Here is a 26,016-nt window from a genome sequence, read left to right on the forward strand (position 1 = left end):
GCATGGGCTTGTTTCTTCTTCTATTTCCTATTTCTTAATTAGGTACAGCTAGGTGGTCCTCCCTCAAGGATTGTCAGTTTCTGAGGATTGGGTCTGCTCCTCTTCCCTTCTCCCAATGTCATTTACTGACCATTTCCAGGATTGGCCAGGTGTGAGGTTTTTATAGAAACCGCTTCAGAGAAGATCGTTCAACTATTTATTATCTCTATAAAGTGAGCTATTTTGCTCCTGCTCCTACTAGAGAAAATATTATAGAAAATCTACAAGATCACACCAGTCACACTCTGGGAGTCCCATATGTATTTTAACCGATAGGTGTGAAAAATATAAATTTCACCTGTTTTTTAGGAACAATAGCAAATGCCTTCTTTGAATAATCAACAGAATATTTGATTTGCATGTTAAAAGTCTGCAGACTTCTGCCAGTAGCAAAAGGTTCTAAGGTCACTGTCAACTGACTCCTAAAAAATGCTTTTGAATAATACATTAAGCATTTGCTGTTTCCATAATCAGGCTGAAATCTCATTAATGTTACCTGTTCTACCCTATCTGAGTTAGTGCCTGAAAGCTCAAGTTCAGTACCTAGCCTAAGTCTCACATCATCGTCACCTTACATTTATATAGCATTGTTCTGGAAGACTCTGAAATATCTAAAGAAGTAATCGCCTCACCTGCCACTGATGGGCAGCCATCTCTGGGTAGTATGCAGCATCTGTTTAACATTTCACGGCAGCATTGCATGTAACAGTTCAGGACAGAAAATGAAAAATATTACTATATTCAACTGAAATGACAGAAGGGGTTAGTTAGGCAGAAGGTAATTACACTAATGTATGAACTGGATGAGTACATGGGCAAATTACTCCTAATCTTCATAGGCATAAGGAAGTTTACTATATGCGAAAGAAGTGGGCCAGCCTGCATTTTTGTTTTAGCACTTAAAAATGAAGCCATGCAAATCTCCCTCTCCCCAAGATATACATCATTCTATTTGTTCATGCATCTCAAAGATTTGTGATCAACCATATTTACATTAAATGTCATTATCAGTCTTATTCCACCACTGAGGAATGATGAACGTGGATGGGAAACTGATAAGCTGTGGAAGAAACAGTTCTGCAAGACATGATATCATTTTTAATGTCTTTTACTAACAAAGTACAAAGACTGGATTACTCTCATGCTGCACCTGGGGCTGAATTTGAAGACTGCCTTTTAGCTTCAGATAGTGTAGATGGACTATTTATTTGGGTAAGATTCTTACTGGAAGCACTGGAGCGCTGTGGTCTACTGGATTAGAGCACTAGAGTAGAAGTCATGAGACCTAGATTCTATCCCTAGCTCTGTCACTGACCTGTTGTGTCCTTGCCCATACTTTGGGCAAGTCACTTCACCTTTCTGTTCCTCTGTTTTTCCCTTTCATCCTTTGTCTTCTCTATCTAGGTTGTAAACTCCTTAGGGCAGGGACTGCCTCTTACTATGAGTTTGTACAGTGCCTAGGACAATGGGGCCTCAATCTCAGTAGAGGCCTCTGAGTGCTACGGTAATACAAATAATAATAATGCTTCTGTGCTCCACAGTCTGCACTAGGTCCTGTTAGGTTTCCTGGTGACGTGTATGTTGTTTATTTTGCTATATATTATCAGAAGGATTTGGTTCCTTCCTAGCTGTCTTAGAGATTGCCTGACTCGTTATGTGATTCTGTGATATTGGTGTATTGCTGAAATACCTGAGCTAACAGCCTCCTGTTGCAAGACAGAGGACTTGCAAAGTGTGAAGTTTTGTGCACTGCAATACATCAGGCACAAGACAAGGCTCAATTTATCTGAATTGATATTATGTCTGTATATTTACTGTACAATTTAAATCAAACAAGAACTTCTAACCTGATTTCTAGTGAATTAACAGAGAAATATCAGAAGTGTAAATGAACACTGAAATTATTTTCTAAAAGTACATAATACAAAACTGTTGTGATGGATGGTATGTGATAGGTGGGGGGGGGGGGAGAATAGCTCAGTGGTTTGAGCATTGGCCTGCTAAACCCAGGGTTGTGAATTCAATCCTTGAGGGGGCCATTTGGGATCTGGGGCAAAACTTGGGGATTGGTCCTGCTTTGAGCAGGGGGTTGGACTGGATGACCTCCTGAGGTCCCTTCCAACCCTGATATTCTATGATTCAGTGGGACATTTATGTACATGGTCCAAAAAGGGTGTCCTGATGTCTGTCAGGAGACTGGGTCATAGACAGTCAGGCTTAGTGGTCGGAGCAGGAGTCAGATTTAGTGCTCAGAGTCTGAATGCCAGAGCCAGGGTCAAGACCGGGCCAAAACCAGGAAGCAGGTCAGAGCTGGAGTTAGAGTCCAAATGCCAGAGCTACAGGTTCAAGACAGCGTTGGAGTCAGGAATCAGAACCAAGGGTTAGAATTGGGTTACCAGGAGTCTGGAAAGGCAGCAGCCAGACTGGTTCACAGGCAAGAGCAAGGCTGGGACAGGATGGGAACAAGGCTGGGTGCAGGGCGGAATCTGGGCTGGAACTGTGAAGGACCAAAGCAGGAGCCAGGCTTGGTGAGAGACAAGCACAGGGAGGCAGAGAGTCTGTGGGTGTGGTCATTGAGCAACCAGTGAGCTGCTGCTGAGGTTAAGAACTGGCCTGCTAGTTTCTTCAACCAATCAGGCAGGGCAATCTATTAGTCAGCATAGCTGATGCATTAAGGTGTCAGGTACTGTGCAGGTGCAGCTGCAGGGCCTTACTCCTGACAATATCGCACAAAAATTACATTAAAAGAACTTAAGTTTGCAAAATCAGGGACTCAGAAGTTAGGAAATGCCAGAATTAAAGTTGCCTGTGCAACCTTGATTTGGCCCCCTTGTACATATGTCCCTTCTGTATTTGTGTCAGGCAGCCTTGGTGCCAGTGCACAGGACAGACCGTCTCTTTGCTCTAAGTTCCTGTGCCTGACATCACAGTGGCCTGCTGCAGCTGGGAGTAGCAACTGCAGGGAAAGTCCTCTTCATCCCCTAGGTTGGAGCATGCTCTGTGGTGATGGCTCATGTGCAGTCCAGTGACACACACAAGCTTGAGCGGCTAGAACATACTGAATGCGGACAGAATCTTCGGAGAATTTACCTGCCAAACTCTAACAAATCTCTTGTGAGAATCTGGGAACTAAATTTTTTCAAAAGCTTATAATTTGGCCAAATTTGGGTATCTTTTAATCAGAACAGCAAAAAGTACACCCCTGAGCCCAATGCCACACTACAGGATTTTGTGTCAAAGTTTGGATGTGGAGGTGCTAGATCTTCTCAGCTGTTGTAAGAATTGTCTTAACGTGAGCAAAACAATGTGTTTTCCCCTAATCTAATCCTCAGAAATAGCTTAACTGTTTTAGATTAATTTAAAAAAAAATTATCCTGAGGCAGACACCCAACGTGGAATATTTCAGTCCAAAGGTTAATGTTTGGAAAGATGATCAGCAGTTGAAAACAGGGTCTTATAATGGGAAGTGTTGGGCAACCTTAAGCATAGGCATCATTATGAGCGCCACCTATAATTAAAAAAGAGAGTGAGGGAGAAAACTGTTAAACTTGTCAAACAGTTTTTCATTTGTGAAATATATGAATTCGGAATTAGGGTTGCCAGATATCCGGCTTTTGACCAGAACACTTAGTTGAAAAGGGACCCTGCCAGCTCCAGACAGCACTGCTGACTGCGCCATTAAAAGTCTGGTTGATGGCACAGTGGGGCTAAGGCATGTTCCCTGCCTGCCCTGGCTCTGCGCAGCTCCCAGAAGCGGCTGGCATGTCCAACTTCTAGGCATGGGTAGCCGCTGGAGCTCTGCACAATGCCCTGTCCGGAGCACTGGTGACAGGTTTGCAGCTGCCATTGGCCAGGAACCGCGGCCAATGGGAGCTGCGGGGGCGGCACCTGCGGGCATGGGCAATTCACAGAGCCCATTGGCCTCTCTGCCTAGGAGCCAGACATGCCAGCTTCTTCCGGGAACTGCCTGAGGTAAGCACCTCCCAGCCGGAGCCTGCACCCCAACCCCCTGCCCCAAACCTGAGCCCCCTCCTGCACCCCAAACCCCCCATCCCTGGCCCTACACCAGAGCCCACGCCTCCAGCTGGAGCCCGCACCCCCTCCCACACCCCAACCTCCTGCCCCAATCTGGTGAAAGTGAGTGAAGTTGGGGGAGAGCGAGTGACGGAGGGAAGGGGGGTGCAGAGAAGGGCTAGGGCAGTTGCAGGGCCTCGGGGGGGGGCAGGGAGCAGGGCAAGGAATTTGTTTTTGTGCGATTTAGAAAGCTGGCAACCGAATTTGGCATAGTTTATTAAATATGTGTTCCTTTCTGAGTTTTGCGCATCACATTACGACACATAGAAAATATAAGGATTTTCCCAAAATTGTCCCGGTGCCAACTGGGTCCATATATCTATTCAGGGGACACCATCATAGGGCATAATAACATCAGCCACACTATCAGAGGCTCGTTCACCTGCACATCTACCAGTGTGATATATGCCATCATTTTCCAGCAATGCCCCTCTGCCATGTACATTGGCTAAACTGGACAGTTTCTATGTAAAAGAATAAATGGACACAAACCAGACATCAATAATTATAATGTTCAAAAACCAGTCGGAGAACGCTTGGTCACTCGATTACAAACCTAAAAGTGGCAATTCTTCAACAAAAAAACTTCAAAAACAGACTCCAACGAGAGACTGCTGAATTGGAATTAATTTGCAAACTGGATACAATTAACTTAGGCTTGAATAAAGACTGGGAGTGGATGGGTCATTACACAAAGTAAAACTATTTCCCCATGTTTATTCCCCCCTACACACACTGTTCCTCAGATTTTCTTGCCAACTGCTGGAAATGGCCCACCTTGATTACCACTACAAAAGGTTCCTCTCCCCCCTCCGCCCCCGCTCTCCTGCTGGTGATAGCTCACCTTACCTGATCACTCTCCTTACAGTGTGTATGGTAACACCCATTGTTTCATGTTCTCTGTGTATATAAATCTCTCCACTGTATTTTCCACTAAATGCATCCGATGAGGTCAGCTGTAGCTCACGAAAGCTTATGCTCAGATAAATGTGTTAGTCTCTAAGGTGCCACAAGTACTCCTTTTCTTTTTGCGGATACGGACTAAAATGGCTGCTACTCTGAAACCAAAATTGCCAGTTTGCAATTCTACCTTGTAAATCAAGCCATTTGTACAATGTGCACTCTATCATGCTCAGACCATAATCACTGTTCTAACTTTACTTAACGTCTTATCACACAAAAAATATACATACCTATTATATATATATATATAACACTCAAATAAAAACACATGGTGCATAGTGACAGGTTTCAGTGGTAGCTGTGCCAGTCTGTAGCAGCAAAAAACAAAAACAAGGAGTCCTTGTGGCTCCTTAGAGACTAACAAATTGATTTGGGCATAAGCTTTTGTGGGCTAGAATCCACCTCATCAAATGTATGAAGTAAAAGATACATGAGCAGGTATAAATACATGAGCAGGTATAAATATATGAAAGGATGTGGGTTGCTTTACCAAGTGTGAGGTCAGTCTAACGAGATAAATCAATTAACAGCAGGATACCAAGGGAAGACAAATAACTTTTGAAGTGGTAAGAGAGTGGCCCATTACAGCAGTTGACAAGAAGGTGTGAGTAACAGTAGGGAAAAATTAGTATTGGGGAAATTAAGTTTAGGTTTTTGACCCAATCACTCCCAGTCTTTATTCAGGCCTAATCTGATGATATCTAGTTTGCAAATTAATTCCAGTTCTGTAGCTTCAAGTTGGAGTGTGTTTTTGAAGTTTTTTTGTTGAAGAATTGCCACTTTGAGGTCTGTATTTGAGTGACCAGAGAGATTGAAGTGTTCTTCGACTGGTTTTTGAATGTTATGATTCCTGATGTCAGATTTGTGTCCATTTATTCTTTTGCGTAGAGACTGTCTGGTTTGGGCAATGTACATGGCAGAGGGGCATTGCTGGCACATGATGGCATATATCACATTGGTAGATGTGCAGGTGAACGAGCCCCGGATGGTGCCACAAGGACTCCTTGGTTTGTTTGGTTTTGGGGTATTTTTTTTATGGTGCATAGACTTAAACATCTAAAGATGTTTTCAACTTTTTTGTCATTATTTGTTATTTCTGAATCTGCTTTGTTTCTAAGCAGAAGAAGTCAGAAGTGATTATAGCCAACATCTTATTGGAGAAAGAGTAGCCTGAAAAATTTCTTAGTTTATTTATCTTTCAGCCTTTGCCTTTTTATGTTCATGTTCTTTATTCTTTATTTTATAAAAGGTTGAGATTGGTGCTGTGTAGTGGGCTTGATTATCAATTAACAAAGACACCAAGGACAATGGAAATTCTACACATCAAGTTGTAATGTAAATCTTATTCATATTTAGCTTCAAAGTATATGTAGGAATTGTCCAAAATCCTCTTTCATGCTGGTGCATCCCCGCTAATGTCAATGGAGATATAGGGTTTTGAACTTATTCAACTGAAGGTAAACTTGGCCCAGTATGCCTGAACTTGCAATTGATTATATGTTGCACATTGTAGGGCAGATTTTTTTTCACAGTTGCACTGGGGTAAGTTCTGGAGTAACTCTATTGAAGATTGGGAAAATAGCCAAGGTGTGAAGTAGCAAACAGAAAAGATGCAAAGGTTAAGCTAATATGATGGAAGGGACACTGGAGAAAACAATAGTCAAGCATTAAAAAAAACCAAAACTCTCTTTCAGGAGTTGAGATGGAGGTGGGGAGGGGGAAGAGGACAAGTGATGATGTCACTTCCCCTCTTTTGTACTCTCTGTTGCTAGCGTGTCAAACTATAGTGGCTTTGAATACACAGAGCATGCATCTTTAAAACAGGATCTTCTTGTTCAGTCATCACTTTTTTGACCATAACTATGAGTGGCTATTATGGGTTGATGGGGCTAAGCCCTATCAATGTCCCAGCTGCCAGTCCCCGTGTACCTAAGAAGTATTTTTAGTGTGGCTGCATTACAACAGTTAGGGTTGCCAGGCGTCCGGTTTTTGACTGGAACGCCTGGTCGAAAGGGGACCCTGACGGCTCCGGTCAGCACTGCTGCCGCGAAAAGTCCAGTCGGCAGCACAGCAAGGCTAAGGCAGGCTCCCTGGCTGCCCTGGCCCCACGCAGCTCCCGGAAGTGGCCGGCACGTCCAGCTCCTATGCACATGGGTGGGCAGCGGGCTACGTGTGCTGTCTCTGCCCCGAGCACTAGCTCCACAGCTCCCATTGGCTGGAAACCCTGGCCAATGGGAGCTGCGAGGAAGGTGCAGGTGGGCGCAGGCGGTGCACACCACACAGAGCTGCGTGGCCGTGTCTCTACCTCAGGGTCAGACATGCCAGCCGCTTCAGGGAGCCTGCCTTAGCTGCACTGCACCACTGACCAGTAGCCGTCTGAGGTAAGCACTGCCCTGAACTCTTCATTTCTGGCCCCACTCCGGAGACCTCTCCCCTAGCTGGAGCCCTCACCCACTCCCGCACCCTCTGTCCCAGCCCAGTGAAAGTGAGTGAGGGTGTGGGAGAGCGAGCGACAGAGGGAGGGGGACTGGAGTGAGTGGGGACAGGGCCTCAGAGACAGGCGTGGCAAGGGTATTTGGATTTGTGCAATTAGAAAGTTGGCAGGGTGCAGTACCAGCTGCTGCTACCAGGAAGTGATTGCAGTACATAGATGTCAGACAGTATCTGAAGCAAGCACATGAGCAATACAAGCTTCCGTGGGCCTCATTCAAATTAGTTCCACAGAGTGTTGGGTCCCTATATGTAATCTCTTCAGTCACAGTTCCCTCCCTGCTGCATCTGTTCTCCGTTCTCCAGATCCAGCAACAGGTAGGAGAGTTTGGTACCCTGGGGAGAGGGGGGAATGATTAGTATTCTTATTTTAGAAATAGGTGGCAGGTGGGAGGAACGGGGACAGAGAAATGAAGGGACAAGTCACTGGAAGAGCTGAAAACAGAACTGTGAAGCTCTTGGCTCCTAGACTGTTGGTGTATCACGGCAGGCACTCACCGCTGTGGCGCCTCCTGCAGGTCATCTGGGAGTTAGCTCAGTTCCAGCCTCGGCGTGCCTCCTGCTGGCCAGTGTCTTCCTACCGGTGCCTGCTTTCTCCAGATCTCCACCACTTATAGCACCTGAGGCACCGCATCCCTCCTGGACCCTGGTGCCGCTTACTTTAGGGTGCTGCCCCATAGCAGTGCCCCCACACTCTGGGTCTCTAATTGGGTGCAACCACACCTGTGGCTGACTACCTAAGCAGCCTCCCTTGGCTGCTTTTAACCCCTTCCTAACCAGAGCAGGGTGACCGCCCTGCTGCAGTTGGTTATCCCACTAGACCTTGCTTTCTCCATAGACTTTTAGGGAAACACTGATACATGTAGTCTCCCTCAGTCTTTGGGCAGGTACCCTAAAACAGTAGGGAAGTGTGAACTAATGTACCCCTACTTTCTCTCTTAATTCTTTTTTTTCCCTGTTACATGGCATGTTCACAAAGGGGTAGCATGTTCCTTAATACAAATAAGCAACTGTGATTCACCACAGAATTTATAGTTGGGAGAAAGTCACTATTACTTTTTGAGTACTTTGAATTGGAAAACTGGTCTGAAAAAGATACTCTCTGATTTTGGATCAGTGGGTGAGCTGATAATCTTATCATGACCAGATTTTAATGGCTTTTAATGTTCACTAAACAAGCCAACTGTAGCCCTCGCCTTGGTACATAGATATTTTAAAAGTCCATTTTATAATTTGCATATTGAATAGGATGTACAGATTAAGGCCCTAAACCCACCAAGACTTATGCATATGCTTACATTTATACATAATGAGTAGTCCAATTGGAATCACAAGCATAAAATTTGCATGATGAAAGCCTTAGCCTGTAAAACTGGCTAAGCTCTTTTTCTGGCTATTTAAAAACTGTGGCTGTATCTTCCTGTAATGTTATAAAAAGGTTAAATTATATAATCTTATTTCAAATTATCCTCATTTCTAAACACAAAATAAAATAAGTAAATAATGAATCAGATTTTTGTCATCTAATTCCATCTTAATCATGCTTGACAAATTTAGAATAGTGAAATTAGAAATATGATTATCTTTTGATCTGAAGCTGAATATAGCTTTTAGAATGGCAAAATTAACCTTCCTTAATTTTCACAGAGTGCTCCTCATAAGAAAAAATTGCAAACACACTGGTTCAGTATTGTTTACAATATCACCACAGTGTTCAAATGCTCTTTTCAACACAAGCTGAAATCCTGGCTGTATTGAAGTCAATGGAAGTTTTGCCATTGATTTCAGTGGGGTCAGGATTTCACCCCATTTCTTTTTGTCTTAACACAAAATGTGTTTGAAGGCCTTGCATGCAACTCCTAAATATATTTCCTGTTTTTCACAAGTAAAAACTTCAGTTAAGTCTAAACAATAATCAGAGACCTGATTCTGAAAGTAAATAGATGCCTGCACATGAAAAGCACAAAAATGGCTTGTAATAGCTAATGACGATCTCTTTATACTTTATAATCCACATTCTTCATATTTTACTAGATTTAAAGAATAAGTTGGGAAAGTAGATTAATTACTGAGACTTTTAATATCTGTCTCTTGTTGAAAAGAATTATTGGAAATATTTGAAATCTTTGCAGAAAGAGCTCTGCAATAATGGAGAGAGATACCAGAAAGTCTCAAATGTGCACTTTACTCTGTTGTAATTCTAGCCTCCTTTCTTAGCATAGAGCTGCCTATGATGTTTTAGCCTTGTGTTTGAGAAACCGGCATTGCTGTTCTGTCAATGGGGGACATAAATGTTGGGCACGTTGCCCTGGATAAAGACAGCAGTGCACGTTTAAGTGGGTTGGTATGTGAGGGAATGATAGAAATTATATTGATTTGTATGGTTGTTTATTAACAGCAAATATTAGCATTTAGTAATAGTAGTAACACAGCATGTTAAATGCACAGTAACAGATAATACCTGCCCCTAACAGTTTGCAATCTAAATACAGAAAAGATGTGTTCATGTATCCCACGCTGGGTAATAACAGGAGACGACTCCATGTGTTGAAAACTAAACTGGACATTTAAAAGATGCAACTGCAGCAAGCATTCCAGCCATGTCCACACAGATTGGCTTCCTGGTGCCTTCTCCAAACACTTCCATCTTGCAATTTGTTTTACTCCTTCCAGGTTTCATGCAGGGTGCTACAAAATGGATATAGCACACAAGCATAGTGATCATAGTGGGAAGTGTTAGGTTAGTTGCACTTTCTAAAAGATTTTTAAAAAATATATATTTTTAAAAATGTATTATTGGGGACTGAGTGAGAAAGACGCAAGCGAGGATGAGTTAGTAGAACAGGACCAACACCAACTAAATAGCAGCAAGGGAGAGGAAAAGACAAAAGAAGGGGAAGAGAGGAGAGAAATGGAAGTGGTAGGGAATCTTGTGCTCCAAAGTCTTGAAATTACATCCAAAACTGCATCTCTCAGGTTGGAATAGAATTCCACAATGTGAGCCACTAGCCCACCTAAAGTGAACAACTGCAACATCAGAAAAGAAAATGATCTTGCTTCCTATTAAGTGACTAATAATTTAGTTTAAAATAATTAGTCAAGATTACAAGATGGGTCATGGCGTATGTGTGCGCACACATGTAATATGTGGTTTTGTAGACAGTATAATATTTTTAAATAAATTCCTGCCAATTACATTGCTGAGTTGCTGAAGTTATTTTGTAAAACATGTAACTTGTTACTGTAAAAACCTATATTTGTTGCACAGAATGAGAAAAATTAAACAGTTATAAAATGTCACTTCAGGGCTTTACTTTGGCTAGCGGTGTGTTCTGGCACATTCACTCTGTGCCTAGACAATTTGGGGCATTTTAATCCCAAACTTCCTCAATCACTGCTATTGAAGTGTATTGCACTTAGTTGGTGCTAGGTAGCTCTGATGTGCATTTACTTTTTATTGTGGACTCAAGCTCCCCAGACCTTTAGGTCTCATATAAGAGGACTCATATAACAAAGGCTGATTTAAGTGGTCAGCTTCACGAGAACTGTAAATGAAAGAAAAGGAGTGCTAGTCTCTAAGGTGCCACTAGTCCTCCTTTTCTTTTTGCGAATACAGACTAACACGGCTGCTACTCTGAAACCTGTAAATGAAAGGTTTCCTTCATAAATATGTGGAAGCTAATTTCTAGGGGAGTGACACAGGAAAAACTAAGGTAGCAGGAGCACTTCCTCTAGAGCCCCACTGACTCTTACAGCAACTGCACCGTTTATATGATACACCTGGGGACTATACACTTTATGTCCCTTCGTACTATGGCTCAGCCTCCAAAATCATGGCTTCCCTCTTGCCTCTTATCCCTAGCTTTATAGAACAAAAAAGTAGAAAGAGACTTCACTTCTAACCATTGGCTTTCTCACTTCTCTCACTCCAAACAAAAAAAGGGAGGGTGCAGAATAACTTTTATTAGGGTTTTACAATAATATTGCTGATAAAACTTCAGCAAAAACACTGCTAGATTTGTTGAAGTTAAGCAAAATACTAGACTACGAATAGGTACATAGTAAATGTGCACATAATTCAAGAAGTCGAGAAATTCTGTATTTCTCTCATCTGTTGGTCCTCTGCTTGCATCACTCCCGTGATTCATCACTCCCGCGATATTGTAATTTTGTATTGGACATAGCCCCTAGAATACTATACAAATGCCACAACTGTACATAGTTTGAATTAGCTCCAGATGCAATGTGGTGAATGATATGGAGGCAAACTGGATTACAAGAATTCTTATATAAGGATTAAAAGAATGCTTTTAAGATAAATGTTAAATAATCTTTGTGTTTTAAAGAACAGTAAATGAAGGACTTTCACATTATCTAACAGAAGCAAATTAGCTCTGCTGAACACAAAATATTTATTTTTTTTCTGAAATTAGGGTGATTACTATTGTACGTATTTGATTCCTGACACACATGCGACTTGTAATATCAAAACATTTTTCTTTCTTTTTTGAATCATAGGAGCTATGCCTGTGCCAGACCAGCCCTCATCTTCTGACAAGACAAGTTCCCTTAGCCCTGTGCTGAATACATCCAATGGGGATGGTTCTGAAACAGAGACAACCTCTGCTATTCTAGCTTCAGTTAAGGAACAGGTACACAAGTATAGTGGCTTTTGATTACATATTATATCGCACATGCTTGTGAGGCTTATTACTGATGCCACGAAGGAGCAGAAATATTTCTTGTTTTAAAAATACCTCAATTTAGTTTCCTAACAGTATTTTGTGGTCATTGGTTTGGGGAGACATTTGTTGTTGGTTTTTGTTTTTTTTGTTTTTTTTTTGTGGTTCTGCCTGGTATATTGTATGGTGATCTTAAATTAGACTGCTATAAGTAGAACATCCTTTCCTTTCCTTTTATTCTACATGGAGGTTTCTTCAGTACAGAGTGTAAGAGTTAGGGACATATGAACCACTGTGAAGAAAGTAACTTTCATTCCAAAGCTTTGTGTAAGGATTGAAGGGAACCCTATCTTGTTTGTTTGAAAATATTCTGTTATTTGTTTACATTCACTTGTTTCCAGCATGACATGAAAACGGTTGAGACCAGAAGCAGAATTTCCAAAATATATCAAGAGGTTTTTCTTCTGGTATTGTCTACTTGGCTAAAACAAAAAAGGAAGTACTAGAAAGCTTGGAAAAACAAAAATCTCATTAAATTCCGCTCTGATTCTGATGAGACACAGGTTCAGATGTGTTTATATAAGCAATTCAGTCTTCTGTATATTTTGAGGTTCCTACACAGCTAATGAAAACCAAGTATTTTGAATATATCTCCTTATTCTACTGTAATACACTGAGAATTATTCAGTATATCTGTATGGCTAAAGGAAGTTTTGTCCGAAAAATTCACTTATGTAAGACTGCCGTACCATTGATATTTTGCTTTTCAACCCCTCTGCCTCCAACATAGGAGATGGCCATAACTGCAGTTCTTGAAAACAGCTGAGTTTGAAAACTGCTTATGGTTTTGATCATTAGTAGCACCTGCTACACCAAAAAAAAAAAAGGGGGGGGGAACACTTTAATATTTAGTTTTGGTATTTTGGACCCTTGACAAATTTTAATGTGACATTCAGCTTCACAGAAAAGGGTACTCTGACAGGATATCTGGTTCTACCATCCTGCAGAGGCAGAGAGAGAGAGAGAGACTTGTTTCTGCTGACTCACCAGACTAGCTTTGGCCCAGGAGTATATGAAGAGTTTGAGCTGCTCAGTGATTCAGAGGGAAATAGGGGCAAGAACAGAGTAATACTGAAAGGAGAAACCCTAGGAACAAAACAAGCCCAATCTAGGGAAGAAGTTTAAATTGAAATTTACATTTTGTTTTTATCTAAGTTAAAGACGTGGTGGAGTTTGGATTTTAACTCTGTGTGCCTGTTGTGTTATGTTAGAAGATGCATGTGCAATAAAAACATCAATTATACTTTTTAAAATGCAAAATTATTCAGATAACACTGACAGCTTCTTTAAGGATTCTTAGAAGTTATATTGTATTTTTAATTGAAATAGTCCGTTGTCCTATACTTCTTTAATACTTTGTTTTTACAACTGTTGTACAATTGGTAGTTTATATAGCTTAAAAATTAAAATGTTCTCTGGTGTGCTACATTAACTTTTAAAGAGATTCACGGTTGCCCTATGTGTTTGATGTGTATGAGGGTTTTCATGCAGTATAACGGCATTATCTGGACACGCTCATTATCTAGGATGATATGTGAAATGAATAACTTCTTTTACAACCTAACTTTTTCAGAGTAGATTGTGATTTAGTGTATTGGGCTTAAAAATTGACCAGAAAGTGAGAGTGGTTCACAGTACATGTGCGTCACGTGACTTAAAAGTGATCTGTGTTTTATTGGTAAAGGCTTTTGGTTTTGGAATGACCCATATTTGTAAGAAAAATGCACTCTGGCTTATTTCCTCTACACACAATACTGTTTGATTCTACCAGGCACACATTACAGTACTAAGCTTGATGTCCTCACAAAACAGGAAAAGCCATATTGACTAACAGTCCAGACAACTAAAACATGGTCTAATTAAACTGTTGAAACTGCATTTACAAATTCTGGGTGTATTTTGTGTGGTAATGAACTGGCAGGGAGATGGACTAGGTGACGTAATAAGTGTTCTCAATCTCTAATATCCCTGATTTATGAGCTCATTTAACCTGGCATTCAAGATAAATGGCTTCCCATCTCCTAGTAGAAAAAAGCATGTGATTTGTCTGTCTAGCCAACACTTTGGGTTAATTTATCCTCTGGCTCTGCTCAGAAGTCTGGCCTTACTTGAAGATTTGGAAGCATGCACATGGCTAATTATGCAGAGGAATAAAAACAAACAAATTAAAAACAGGACAACCACTTTTAAAATCAGATTGTCCTTGGCCAAATTTAATAAAATATATTTTATTTCCTCCAGGTTGGTCATTGCATATACAATTATTCCACCTAACTTTTTAAAAAATGTCTTGGCTCAGCTGCAGAAACTTTTCATTTACTTCTATGCTCACTTAATATACTCTGTGAAACTGATATCTGAAGCTGTTTCTCTGGATGACTGAAGCAGGCAGAACCACAGGGATAATGGTATCATAGCGACTGTTGTAGGTACAGCTGATTTGGGGGGAAGGACAGACCTGATGAACATAAACTTTGGTCAGAAAATTGGAGGAAGGATATATGGAGATTTAAAGATAAAAAGACTTACATTTTCTATTTTAATTTCTTATATGACAAATGGGTGATTGGGAATTCTACATTTTGAATTTAAAACTGACTTAGCTCTGAGGTACACATGTACAATTTCTTTTATGCATGATCTCACACTTATCGTACCAGCCTACCCGTAGCTGGGAAAATGTACGTGAGCACAGCACAGAGATAATTGTTTCTGCCTATAGACTCACTATGAACAAGCTTCCAAAACATAATTTGAAGTAACATGAACAGTATAAACTGATTTTAATAAAACTTTTAAAATATGAGTTTAGTGCATAGTAATATTTTTTCATTACTATTATGGGGCTTCCAATAATCCACATGCTGCCTCAGTTTTACCAATGAGATTATCTGGTCTAATAACAGCAGATTGTTTAATATTCCAAACATAAAAGTTTCATATTTAACACAGCAATAATGAACTCAGAATCTATATCTGTGTGCTTTTCATGTTGTGTCTTTATGATAAAGTATAAACACAAAACAAAGGCTTGGATGTTGGGTTTTTTAAAGTAATTTCATCATTTTAATTACTAGCTATTATATGTAAATTGATGTATTGAGGATTTTTCCAGGGATGTTTTGCCTGAACAGATGTAATGGGTCACACTCGGGTGTTGGACTGCACCTGGGAACATAAATGAAAATGAATGGCTACAAGGAGATATGGAGTACAACTTTGGTTCCCTGCTCTCAATTGCCTCAAAATATGTATAATTTCCAGCTGTAGAGGGGACAGTTTGGGGCAGCGTCTGGGGGCATAGCCTGTGTGTTTGCGAATGATCCCTGACCAGGCTGTTTCATGTCGTGCACAAGTTACTCTGTTCCCTGCTAGGGACAATCTTTGTGGTGGAAATAACATTAATGTGATTACACGCTACTTTTCAGCATGAATTTGTTCCCGTGTCAGCAGTAAATGGCAAGGGGCCTCATTGACAATATATAAGTGGAGATCCATATAATGCTTTATAACACTGTGCAGTAAATATTGTTGTTCCCTCAGTTCTTTTCAATACTGAAATACAGGTAAGGTAACTGGTAGGTGAGATCCCATGGGAAGAAAATCAAAGGGAAAAAAGGAGTTCAGGAGAGCTGGAAGACAATATTGAAGGCACAACTGCAAATTATCATGATGCAAAGGAAAGATAGAAAGAATAGTAAGAGGTCAATACGGTTCCATCTGGAGCTCTTTAACGACCTGAAAATCAAAAAGGAATCCTACAGAATGTGGAAACATGGCCGAATTGCTACAGAGGAGTACAAAAGAATAGCACAAGCATGTAGGAACAAAATCAGGAAGGGAAAGACACAAAATGAGTTGCACTTAGCAAGGGACATAAAAGACAATAAGAAGAGGTTTTTTTAGATGTATTAGGGGCAAAAGAAAGACAAAGGAAAGTACAGATCCTCTTAGCAGGGAAGGAGAGCTTATAACTGATGACATCAAGAAAACTGAGGTGTTTAATACCTATTTTTCTTTAGTCTTCACTAAAATGGCAAATAGTGACCAGATGGTCAACACATTTTAATATTAACAACAAGGAGGAAGGAATGAGACACAAAATAGGAAAAGAGCAGGTTAAAGAATATTTAAATGTTTTCAAGTCATCAGGGCCTGATGAAATTCATCCTAGCATAGTTAAAGAACTAGCTGAAGCAATCTCAGATCCATTAGCAATTATCTGTGAAAATAACAGGATGGCAGGTGAGGTGCCAGAAGACTGTAGAAGGGAAAACAGATGTATCTGTAAAAGGAGAACAAAGAGGACCTGGAGAATTATAGACAGTCAGCCTAACTTTGATACCTGGAAAGATACTGGGACAAATTATTAATCAATCACTTTATAAATGCCTGGAGGATAATAAGATTATAAGAAATAGCCAGCATGGATTTGTCAAGAACAAATTATGCCAAGGCAACCTAATTTCCCTCTTTGACAGAATTACTGACCTAGTGGATTAGGAGGGAAGCAGTAGATGTGATGTATCTTGATTTTTAGTAAGGCTTGTGACACAGTGCCACATGACATTCTCATAAGCAAACTAAAGAAATGTGGTTTAGAAATTACTATAAGGTGGTTGTACAACTCATTGAAAGACTGTACTCAAAGGGTAGTTATGGTTCACTGTCAAACTGGGAGGGCATATGTGATATGGTACTGCAGGAGTCAGTCCTTGGTCTGGTACTAGCCAATATTTTCATTCAGACTTGGATAATGAAATGAAGAATTTGTTTATAAAATCTGTGGATGACCCCGAGCTGAAAGAGATTGCAAGTACTTTGGAGGACAGGATTAAAATTCAAAATGACCTTGAAAAATTGGAGAATTGGTCTGAATTCAACAAGATGAAATTCAAGAAAGACAAATGCAAAGTACTTCACTTAGGAAAGAAAAATCAAATGCATAACTACAAAATGGGGAATAATTGCCTATCTGGTGGAAATGCTGAAAAGGATATGAGGGTTATAGTCGGTCACAAATTGAGTATGAGTCAACAGTGTGATGCTGGTGTGAAAAAGGCTATATCATTCAGGAGTGTTGTGGGTGGGAGATGGGAGGTAACTCTCCTGCTTTGCTCAGCACTGATGACGCCTCAACTGGAGAACTGTGTCCAGGTTTGGGTGTCAGACTTTAGGAAAGAAGTGAGTAAATTAGAGAGAATCCATAGGAGAGAATTAAAAATTATAAAATTTTTAGAATATTTGATATATGAGGAAAGATTTTAAAAGAAAACAACCCTGGGAAACAAGCAAGAAGAATTGGAAGTCCTGCCATGGTCAAGGAACTGTCATGTGATTGGAATAACAGAGACTTGGTGGGAAAAATCACATGATTGGAGCACTGCCATGGATGGGTATAAACTGTTCGGGAAGGACAAGCAGGGGAGAAAAAGTGGAGGAGTTGCACTTTATGTAAAAGAGTGGTATGATTGCTCAGAGCTCCAGTATGAAACTGGAGAAAAGCCTGTTGAGAGTCTTTGAGGGGAGATCAACAAAGGTGATGTTGTGGTGGGTGTCTTCTATAGACCACCAGACCAGGAGGATGAGGTAGACGAGGCTTTTTTGGACCACTAACAGAAGTCTTCATATCACAGGCCCTGGTTCTCATGGGGGACTTCAATCATCCTGACATCTGCTGGGAGAACAATACAGCAGTGCACAGACCAATCCCGGAAGATTTTGGAGAGTGCTGGGGACAAGTGCTGGAGGAACCAACTAGGGGCCATGATCCTCTTGACCTGCTGCTCACAAACAGGGAAGAATTGGTAGGGGAAGTAGAAGTGGGTGGTAGCCTCCGCAGCAGTGATCATGAGATGGTCGAGTTCAGGATCCTGACAAAAGGAAGAAAGGAGAGCAGCAGAATATGGACCTTGGACTTCAGTAAAGCAGACTTTGACTCAGGGAACTGATGGGCAGGATCCCCTGGGAGGCTAATATGTGGGGGAAAGGAGTCCAGGAGAGCTGGCTGTATTTTAAAGAAACCTTATTGAGGGTGCAAGAACAAACCATCCCAATGTGCAGAAAGAATAGCAAATATGGCAGGTGACCATAACAGAGAACATAACATAACATAACAGCCATAACAGAGAAATCTTTGGTGAGCTTAAACACAAAAAGGAAGGTTCCAAGAAGTGGAAACTTGGACAGATGACTAGGGAGGAGTATAAAAATATCACTTGAGCATGCCCGGGTGTAATCAGGAAAGCCAAAGTACAATTGGAGTTGCAGCTAGGAAGGTATGTGGAGGGTAACAAGAAGGGTTTCTACAGGTATGTTAGCAACAAGTAGAAGCTCAGGGAAAGTGCAGGACCCTTACTGAATGGGGGAGGCAAAAAGTTGAAGTACTCAATGTTTTTTTGCCTTGGTCTTCACAGACAAGATCAGCTTCCAGACTACTGCACGGAGCAGCACAGTATGGGGAGGAGGTGGTCAGCCCTCTGTGGTGAAAGAACAGGTTAAGGACTATTTAGAAAAGCTGGACATGCACAAGTCTATGGGGCCAGATGAAATGCATCCGAGGGTGCTCAGGGAGTTGGCTGATGTGACTGCAGAACCATTGGCCATTATCTTTGAAAACTCCTAGCGATCGGGGGAGGTCCCAGACAATTGGAAAAAGGCAACTATAGTACCTATCTTTATAAAGGGGAAGAAGGAGAATCTGAGGAACTACAGGACGGTCAGTCTCACCTCAGTCCCTTGAAAAATCATGGAGCAGGTCCTCAAGGAATCCATTTTGAAGCACTTGGAGGAGAGAAAGGTGATCAGGCACAGTCAACATGGATTCACCAAGGGCAAGTCATGCCTAACCAACTTGATTGCCTTCTATGATGAGATAACTGGTTCTGTGGATATGGAGAAATTGGTGGACATGATATACCTTGCCTTTAGCAAAGCTTTTGATACGGTCTCCTACAGTATGCTTGCCAGCAAGTTAAAAAAAGTATGGATTGGATGAATGGACTATACGATGGATAGAAAGCTGGCTAGATTGTTGTGCTCAACGGGTAGTGATCAACAGTTCACTCTCTAGCTGGCAGCCAGTATCAAGCGGAGTGCCCCTAGGGTCGGTCCTGGGGCTGTTTTTTTTCAATATTTCATTAATGAACTGAATGATGGGATGGATTACACCCTCAGCAAGTTCGTAGATGACACTAAACTGGGGGAGGGAGAGGAGGTAGATATGCTGGAGGGTAGGGATAGGGTCCAGAGTGACCTACACAAGTTGGAGGATTGGGCCAAAATAAATCTGATGAAGTTCAACAAGGACAAGTGCAGAGTCCTGCCCTTAGGACAGAAGAATCCCATGAGCTGCTTACAGGCTGAGGAGCGACTGGCTAAGCGACAGTTCTGAAGAAATGGACCTGGGAATTACAGTGGATGGGAAGCTGGATATGAGTCAACAGTATGCCCTTGTTGCCAAGAAGGCTAACAGAATATTGGGCTGCATTAGTAGGAGCATTGCCGGCAGATCGAGGGAAGTAAATATTCCCCTCTATTCAGCACTGGTGAGGCCACATCTGGAGTATTGTGTCCTGTTTTGGGGCCCCCACTACAGAAAGGATGTGGACAAATTGGAGAGAGTCCTGTGGAGGTCAACAGAAATTATTAGGGGCTGAGGAAAGGCTGAGAGAACTGGGTTTATTTAGTCTGCAGAAGAGAAGAGTGAGGGGGGGATTTGCTAGAAGCCTTCAACTACCTAAAGGGGGGGGGTTCCAAAGAGCATGGAGCTAGGCTGTTTTCAGAGGTGGCAGATGACAGAACAAGGAGCAATGGTCTCAAGTTCAGTGAAGGAGGTCTAGGCTGGATATTAGGAAAAACTATTTCAATAGGAGGGTGGTGAAGCACTGGAATGGGAGGTGATGGAATCTCCATCCTTAGAGGTTTTTAAGGCCCGGCTTGACAAAGCCCTGGCTGGGATGATTTAGTTGGGGTTGGTCCTGCTTTGAGCAGGGGGTTGGACTAGATGACCTCCTGAGGTCTCTTCCAACTCTAATCTTCTATCATTCTATGATTCTGTTCTTGAGAAAAGAAGACTGGGGGGGCAAGGGTGATCTGATAAGTTTTCAAATATGTTAAGGGCTCTTTTATAAAGAGGAGGGTGATCAGTTGTTCTTCATGTCCACTGAAGGTGGGACAAGAAGTAATGGGCTTAATCTGCAGTACCAGAGAGTTAGGTTAGATATTGGGAGAAACTTTGTAACTGTAAGGATAGTTAATAGACTTCCAAGGGTAGCTGTAGATTCCCCATCATTGGAGGTTTTTTTTTTTTAAAACAAACACCTGTCAGGCATATTGTAGGGTTACTTGGTCCTGCCGCAGTGGAGGGGACTGGACTTGATGATTTCTCAAGGTCCTTTCCAGCTCTACATTAACATGATGCTACAGCAGAACCTCAGAATTACGAACACCAGAATTACGAACTAATAGGTCAACCACACACCTCATTTGGAACCGGAAGTACGCAGTCAAGAAGCAGAGGCATAAATTTAAAAAAAGCAAATACAGTACAGTACTGTGTTAAATATAAACTACTAAAAAATAAAAGGAAAAAAAAAAGATTTGACTAGGTAAGAAAACTATTTCTGTGCTTGTTTCATTCCAATTAAGATGGTTAAAAGCAGCATTTTTCTTCTGCATAGTAAAATTGCAGAGATGTATTAAGTCCACGTTCAGTTGTAAGGTTTTGAAAGAACCATAAAGTTTTTTTTCAGAGTTATGAACAACCTCCATTCCTGAGATGTTCATAACTCTGAGGTTCTACTGTATATACTTTCACACAATCAAAGGTGCTTCATCATTGCTTGGGGAAATGGTTAACCTCTTTTGGGCATCCTCAGTTTAATATAGATTTTAAAAAATGCCAGTTAATGGCTCTTCATATTAATTGCTTCTGAGCCTGTGTGCTCACATGGCTTTGATCTTGTGCTGAATATTGGTCTGGTATTGTCACTTCTTAATTTCAAATCACATTTCAATTCTTGAAAAGAAAACAATAAATTGGATATCCAGGGTTCTCCAGCTACTTTATAGCAGAGACCATCTATTAATAGAAAAAGTGTTTCATGGACCATTTGGAACACATAGTTACTCTATTAGTAGTAGATCCGACTATTCAAAAGTCATAAGAGGTTAAACAATAATAGGTGGGAGGTTTTTAATTTACTTTCTGGGTTCATATTTTCAAACTTTTCTCAGGAAACGTGAGTGCAAGAATACTTTTTTTAAAGTGAAAACAGGGATTGACATGGAATCACAAGACCTGAGCTCATTCTTTAAGAAAAAAAAACCACACCAAATATGAGACTCATGGTGAAATCACCACATTTGTCATCACTGGATAAAATGGTGGCTAAAACTCAGTTTTTTTATTGGATATGAGACTGGAGTGTGTGGGGTGCAGGGGAGAGAAGGGTTAGCAGCAAGATGTTTTATAGGAATTGCAAAATAAAGAAAATAAAATGCCAAAGTCAGCCATGACTCCTACATGTCTGCTTCCCTTAACCACAAATTTCCCAAAATATGCTAAATCTCCCCCCCCCAGGCAAACATGAGACATCAATATCTATGCTTTCAGGAGTGATCATGCGGTGGATATAAGTAGGAGACGTGGCAAATTTCTGCTCTGGAATTACTACCAGTGTATGCAGAATTGGCACGTTCTGTGCTTTCTAGATGCCTTGAAGGCGGGTTCATGTGTACATGGTGTTACAGGGTGGGAGTAACAATGGCTACAGAAGAAGTCGTAATACCAGGGGGAGAGGCAATCAGGAGAGAACCTTGGAGAAGCTGACTCCCAGCATGGAAGTCTCCATATATATGTGACAGGTTTCAGAGTAACAGCCGTGTTAGTCTGTATTCGCAAAAAGAAAAGGAGTACTTGTGGCACCTTAGAGACTAACCAATTTATTTGAGCATAAGCTTTCGTGAGCTACAGCTCACTTCATCGGATGCATACCGTGGAAACTGCAGCAGACTTTATATATACACAGAGAATATGAAACAATACCTCCTCCCACCCCACTCTCCTGCTGGTAATAGCTCATCCAAACTGACCACTCTCCAAGTTTAAATCCAAGTTAAACCAGAACATCTGGGGGGGGGGGGCAGATGTTCTGGTTTAACTTGGATTTAAACTTGGAGAGTGGTCAGTTTGGATGAGCTATTACCAGCAGGAGAGTGAGTTTGTGTGTGTATGGGGGTAGGGGGGATGTGAGAAAACCTGGATTTGTGCAGGAAATGGCCCAACTTGATTGTCATGCACATTGTGTAAAGAGTTGTCACTTTGGATGGGCTATCACCAGCAGGAGAGTGAATTTGTGTGGGGGGGTGGAGGGTGAGAAAACCTGGATTTGTGCTGGAAATGGCCCACCTGATGATCACTTTAGATAAGCTATTACCAGCAGGAGAGTGGGGTGGGAGGAGGTATTGTTTCATATTCTCTGTGTATATATAAAGTCTGCTGCAGTTTCCACGGTATGCATCCGATGAAGTGAGCTGTAGCTCACGAAAGCTTATGCTCAAATAAATTGGTTAGTCTCTAAGGTGCCACAAGTACTCCTTTTCTTTTTGCATATATATGTGGCTACCTCACATTTTCAGGTGGCCCAGCCTGACTCTCTTGCAATGCCAGAAGCCACTCCCACTAGAAAAGAGAATGTGGAGGAAAACTTCTGCAAATATTAAGTTGCATAACATTGGCGAGGCTTTTCTGATACACTTCTTGCTGAGTGTTTAAATAGAAATTTTAAAATATTTTCCAAATAAAAATATAATTTTTTGATTAAAGGAACTTTGGTTGATTGTATTTTCCCTTTAAAGAATTACTAAAATATTTTGAAGGAAGTCAGATATTTAGGGGAAGAAAACCGTGTATAGTATCTTGTATAATTTCCTAGCCTTAGGACATAATGGCAGGTCTAATGTAGGGTAATAATAAAGCATCATAAGAAACAAGTTATAATTAAAATACAGATTAAATAGATCATTTAAAATGTAAACTAGACTGGATGTAAATTAGACCGTGTTACTACATAATGAGCACATGGTTATGAAAATGTGGCAGTGGGTAGGGCACTGCACTGGGAGTAGGGAGGCCTGGTTTCTATTCTTGGCTCTTCCACTGACCTGCTATGTGATTTTGGTTTGGGCAAGTGTCACACTGCCTCAGTCCCCCCATGTTTGAAGGTAGTAAAATATTTACCCTCCTTTGTATAGCATTTTAAGATTTCAGAATCAAAGTGATACATTTATCAATCCACATTATTACACATTCATGGATGTTAAGGCCAGATCGACCATTAAATAATTGTCTGACCTCTTGTATAACACAGGCCACAGAATTTCACCCAATTATGCTTGTATTGAACACAATAACTTAAGTTCGACCAAAGCATATCTTCCAGAAAGATTTCCACTCTTAATCTGAAGACATATAAAATATATAACAACAATCATTGTAGAAGCCTTAGAATGGAAGCCAAGAATTACTATTAAAGTCTTAAGCTTTTTCCTCAAAACAAATCTGTGACCTTTGGAAGCTATGTTTCTAATTAGATTAAATTATGATAAATCCATAGTTTGCCTGCTCTCTCACATCACAGCTATTATTTCCTTTAAAAGTTTGTGTGATTCAGATTTATGTGAATTGTATTTAATCAATAAATACTTTTCTAGGCTCTCTCTTACCACCTCTCTGTATAGTATTCCATTATCTTCTGTTCCTTCATTACATAACTCCCCTGTTTCCAATATATTTTTAAAATATGTCAGCTAGAGATTCTCCTTCCTCTTTCCTCCTTCTTTTTTCAAATAAGTGTATTGATTTTTAGATATGAATACATTGTAACAGGAAACAGACTCACCCATAGTTTACATTTCACACACCATAAGCACTTTCTATTACATGTAACACATATAATAACCCTTACTTGCAGCGTTCGCTGAAATATGATCATCTGTCTCAGAGGAGAGAGGAATAAATTGGCACATATGCTATATGTCTTGTGATACAGAATACTAGCATTATGGACCAAATTGGGCTGGCCTTGTGTAGCTCTTCTCTTGGAGAAACCACAGTGCTTATGCACTTTGATAAATGTTAGTTTTAAAATTACAAGAGTGGAGAATGAAACAAGTAGTCTACACAGGGATTCCCTACGTACATACCACTGCTCACACCAAAGAGATGAACAGCAGTGGTTGTCAGTAAGAGGATGTAGTTACGTCACTGGGAAAGGGTAGTGGTAATGTTAAGAAAGGGAATGCTATCGGAATGAATTGAGGTAGAGGCTTGCAGAAATGACCTGGGCTACATGAAGGTACCAAAAGGGAATACCTCCCTTACAGTCATATTAGATCTCCAACAAAATGACCATAAGGAGAGGGAGGAATGTAGCAAGTGCCTTTGCTAAATACAATACTTGATTTAAAATAAGTATTTAAAAAAATATTTAGTCAAAGCCAAATAAAAGAACTTCAGCTAAAATTAGGTTGAAACTGAATTTTAGCCTACTTCTAATTTAAAGTTATATTACGACTATTATACAAGAAAAGACGTAAATAAAGACTAGAGATGAATCCATTTATGTTAGCAGTGCTGTACTGGCATTTTGAGACATTAAATTTTGTGCCTTCTTTTTGTCGCTCCTTTGTTGTTCCTTGCACCCACACACCTTCAGACTATCACTATTGCCCCTCTCTGAAATTACTCATACTCATATCTTTATAGATACATTCAATTCATTTTTACAAAATCAAATTCCTTTAAGCCAATATGGTGGAATATGTTCTAGATCCACATTCTAAGATTGCTTAGGTACCTTGTTCAAACAAAATACCCAGTTAGACTACCGTTTGCAAAATAAAATTGACTATCTTAAAAATATTCATATTCAGCCAAGTTGTGTGGCTTTCACTGCCACATTCTGTAGTCTTGAAGCTCAGTTTTAATGAGTCAATCCAGTATTGAGATCAGTTAATTTATTAGGTCCATATATTTAATCAGGGGGTTTTTGGAGGTTCATTCTTGTGATTTGGGATGTATTTTCCGCGGAACCAGTACCTTTGTTGACCTTTTGAGACTTCAGGATGAAATATATGTCTTTGGTAGGACAAATGTTCCTTGACCTGAAGAAGAGCTTTGTGTAGCTCAAAAGCTTGTCTGTCACCAACAGAAGTTGTTCCAATAAGATATATTCCCTCACTCACCTTGTCTCTCTAATGTTCCCTTTATACATTTTCCAAATCAGAATAACTTCTTATAGCCACATCATCACCAGTGAGAAATTCATACTAGGTGCATTTAACCCTCGTACCCCCCAGTAAATTGTATAAGAGAGGAATGACGCTCCAAACTGCTACCACTTACCATCTTCCATCTTAGCACTCTTCTCCAGCCACCCTTCTCTTTAATACTGGAAAGATCTACTAACGTGGGTACCAGACTTCATCAACTCTGATTTATTTTCTCCTGTTCTTGATTTAGACTGCGCTGCCTCAATATTTATTTTTCCTTGCTCAGAAAATATATTAAATTCTGTCATATCAATTGGTGTTAGAAATAACATTCATTTTCCATGGGAGGAAAAAGTAATATTGAAGAAAATAAATCACCTTTATTATGAACACTAAAACAAACAATTAATTTTATATTCTCTGCAATATCTCT

At 40.6% G+C, this 26,016-nt stretch overlaps 1 protein-coding gene across 3 annotated transcripts in view; it reads left to right on the forward strand.

The window, feature by feature from the left end:
* CTNND2 (catenin delta 2) overlaps window positions 1–26,016 on the forward strand; it is a 1,187,410-nt gene that overhangs the window by 192,326 nt on the left and 969,068 nt on the right. For all 3 annotated transcript variants that reach the window (XM_073332333.1, XM_073332332.1, XM_073332334.1), the window contains one exon: window positions 12,085–12,218. In XM_073332333.1, coding sequence (XP_073188434.1) covers window positions 12,090–12,218 — 129 coding nt within the window. In that variant the 5' untranslated portion in view covers window positions 12,085–12,089. The remainder of the gene's footprint in view (window positions 1–12,084; window positions 12,219–26,016) is intronic.

Source organism: Lepidochelys kempii, chromosome 2 (genome assembly GCF_965140265.1).
Source record: "Lepidochelys kempii isolate rLepKem1 chromosome 2, rLepKem1.hap2, whole genome shotgun sequence".
Lineage (NCBI taxonomy): Eukaryota > Metazoa > Chordata > Testudines > Cheloniidae > Lepidochelys > Lepidochelys kempii.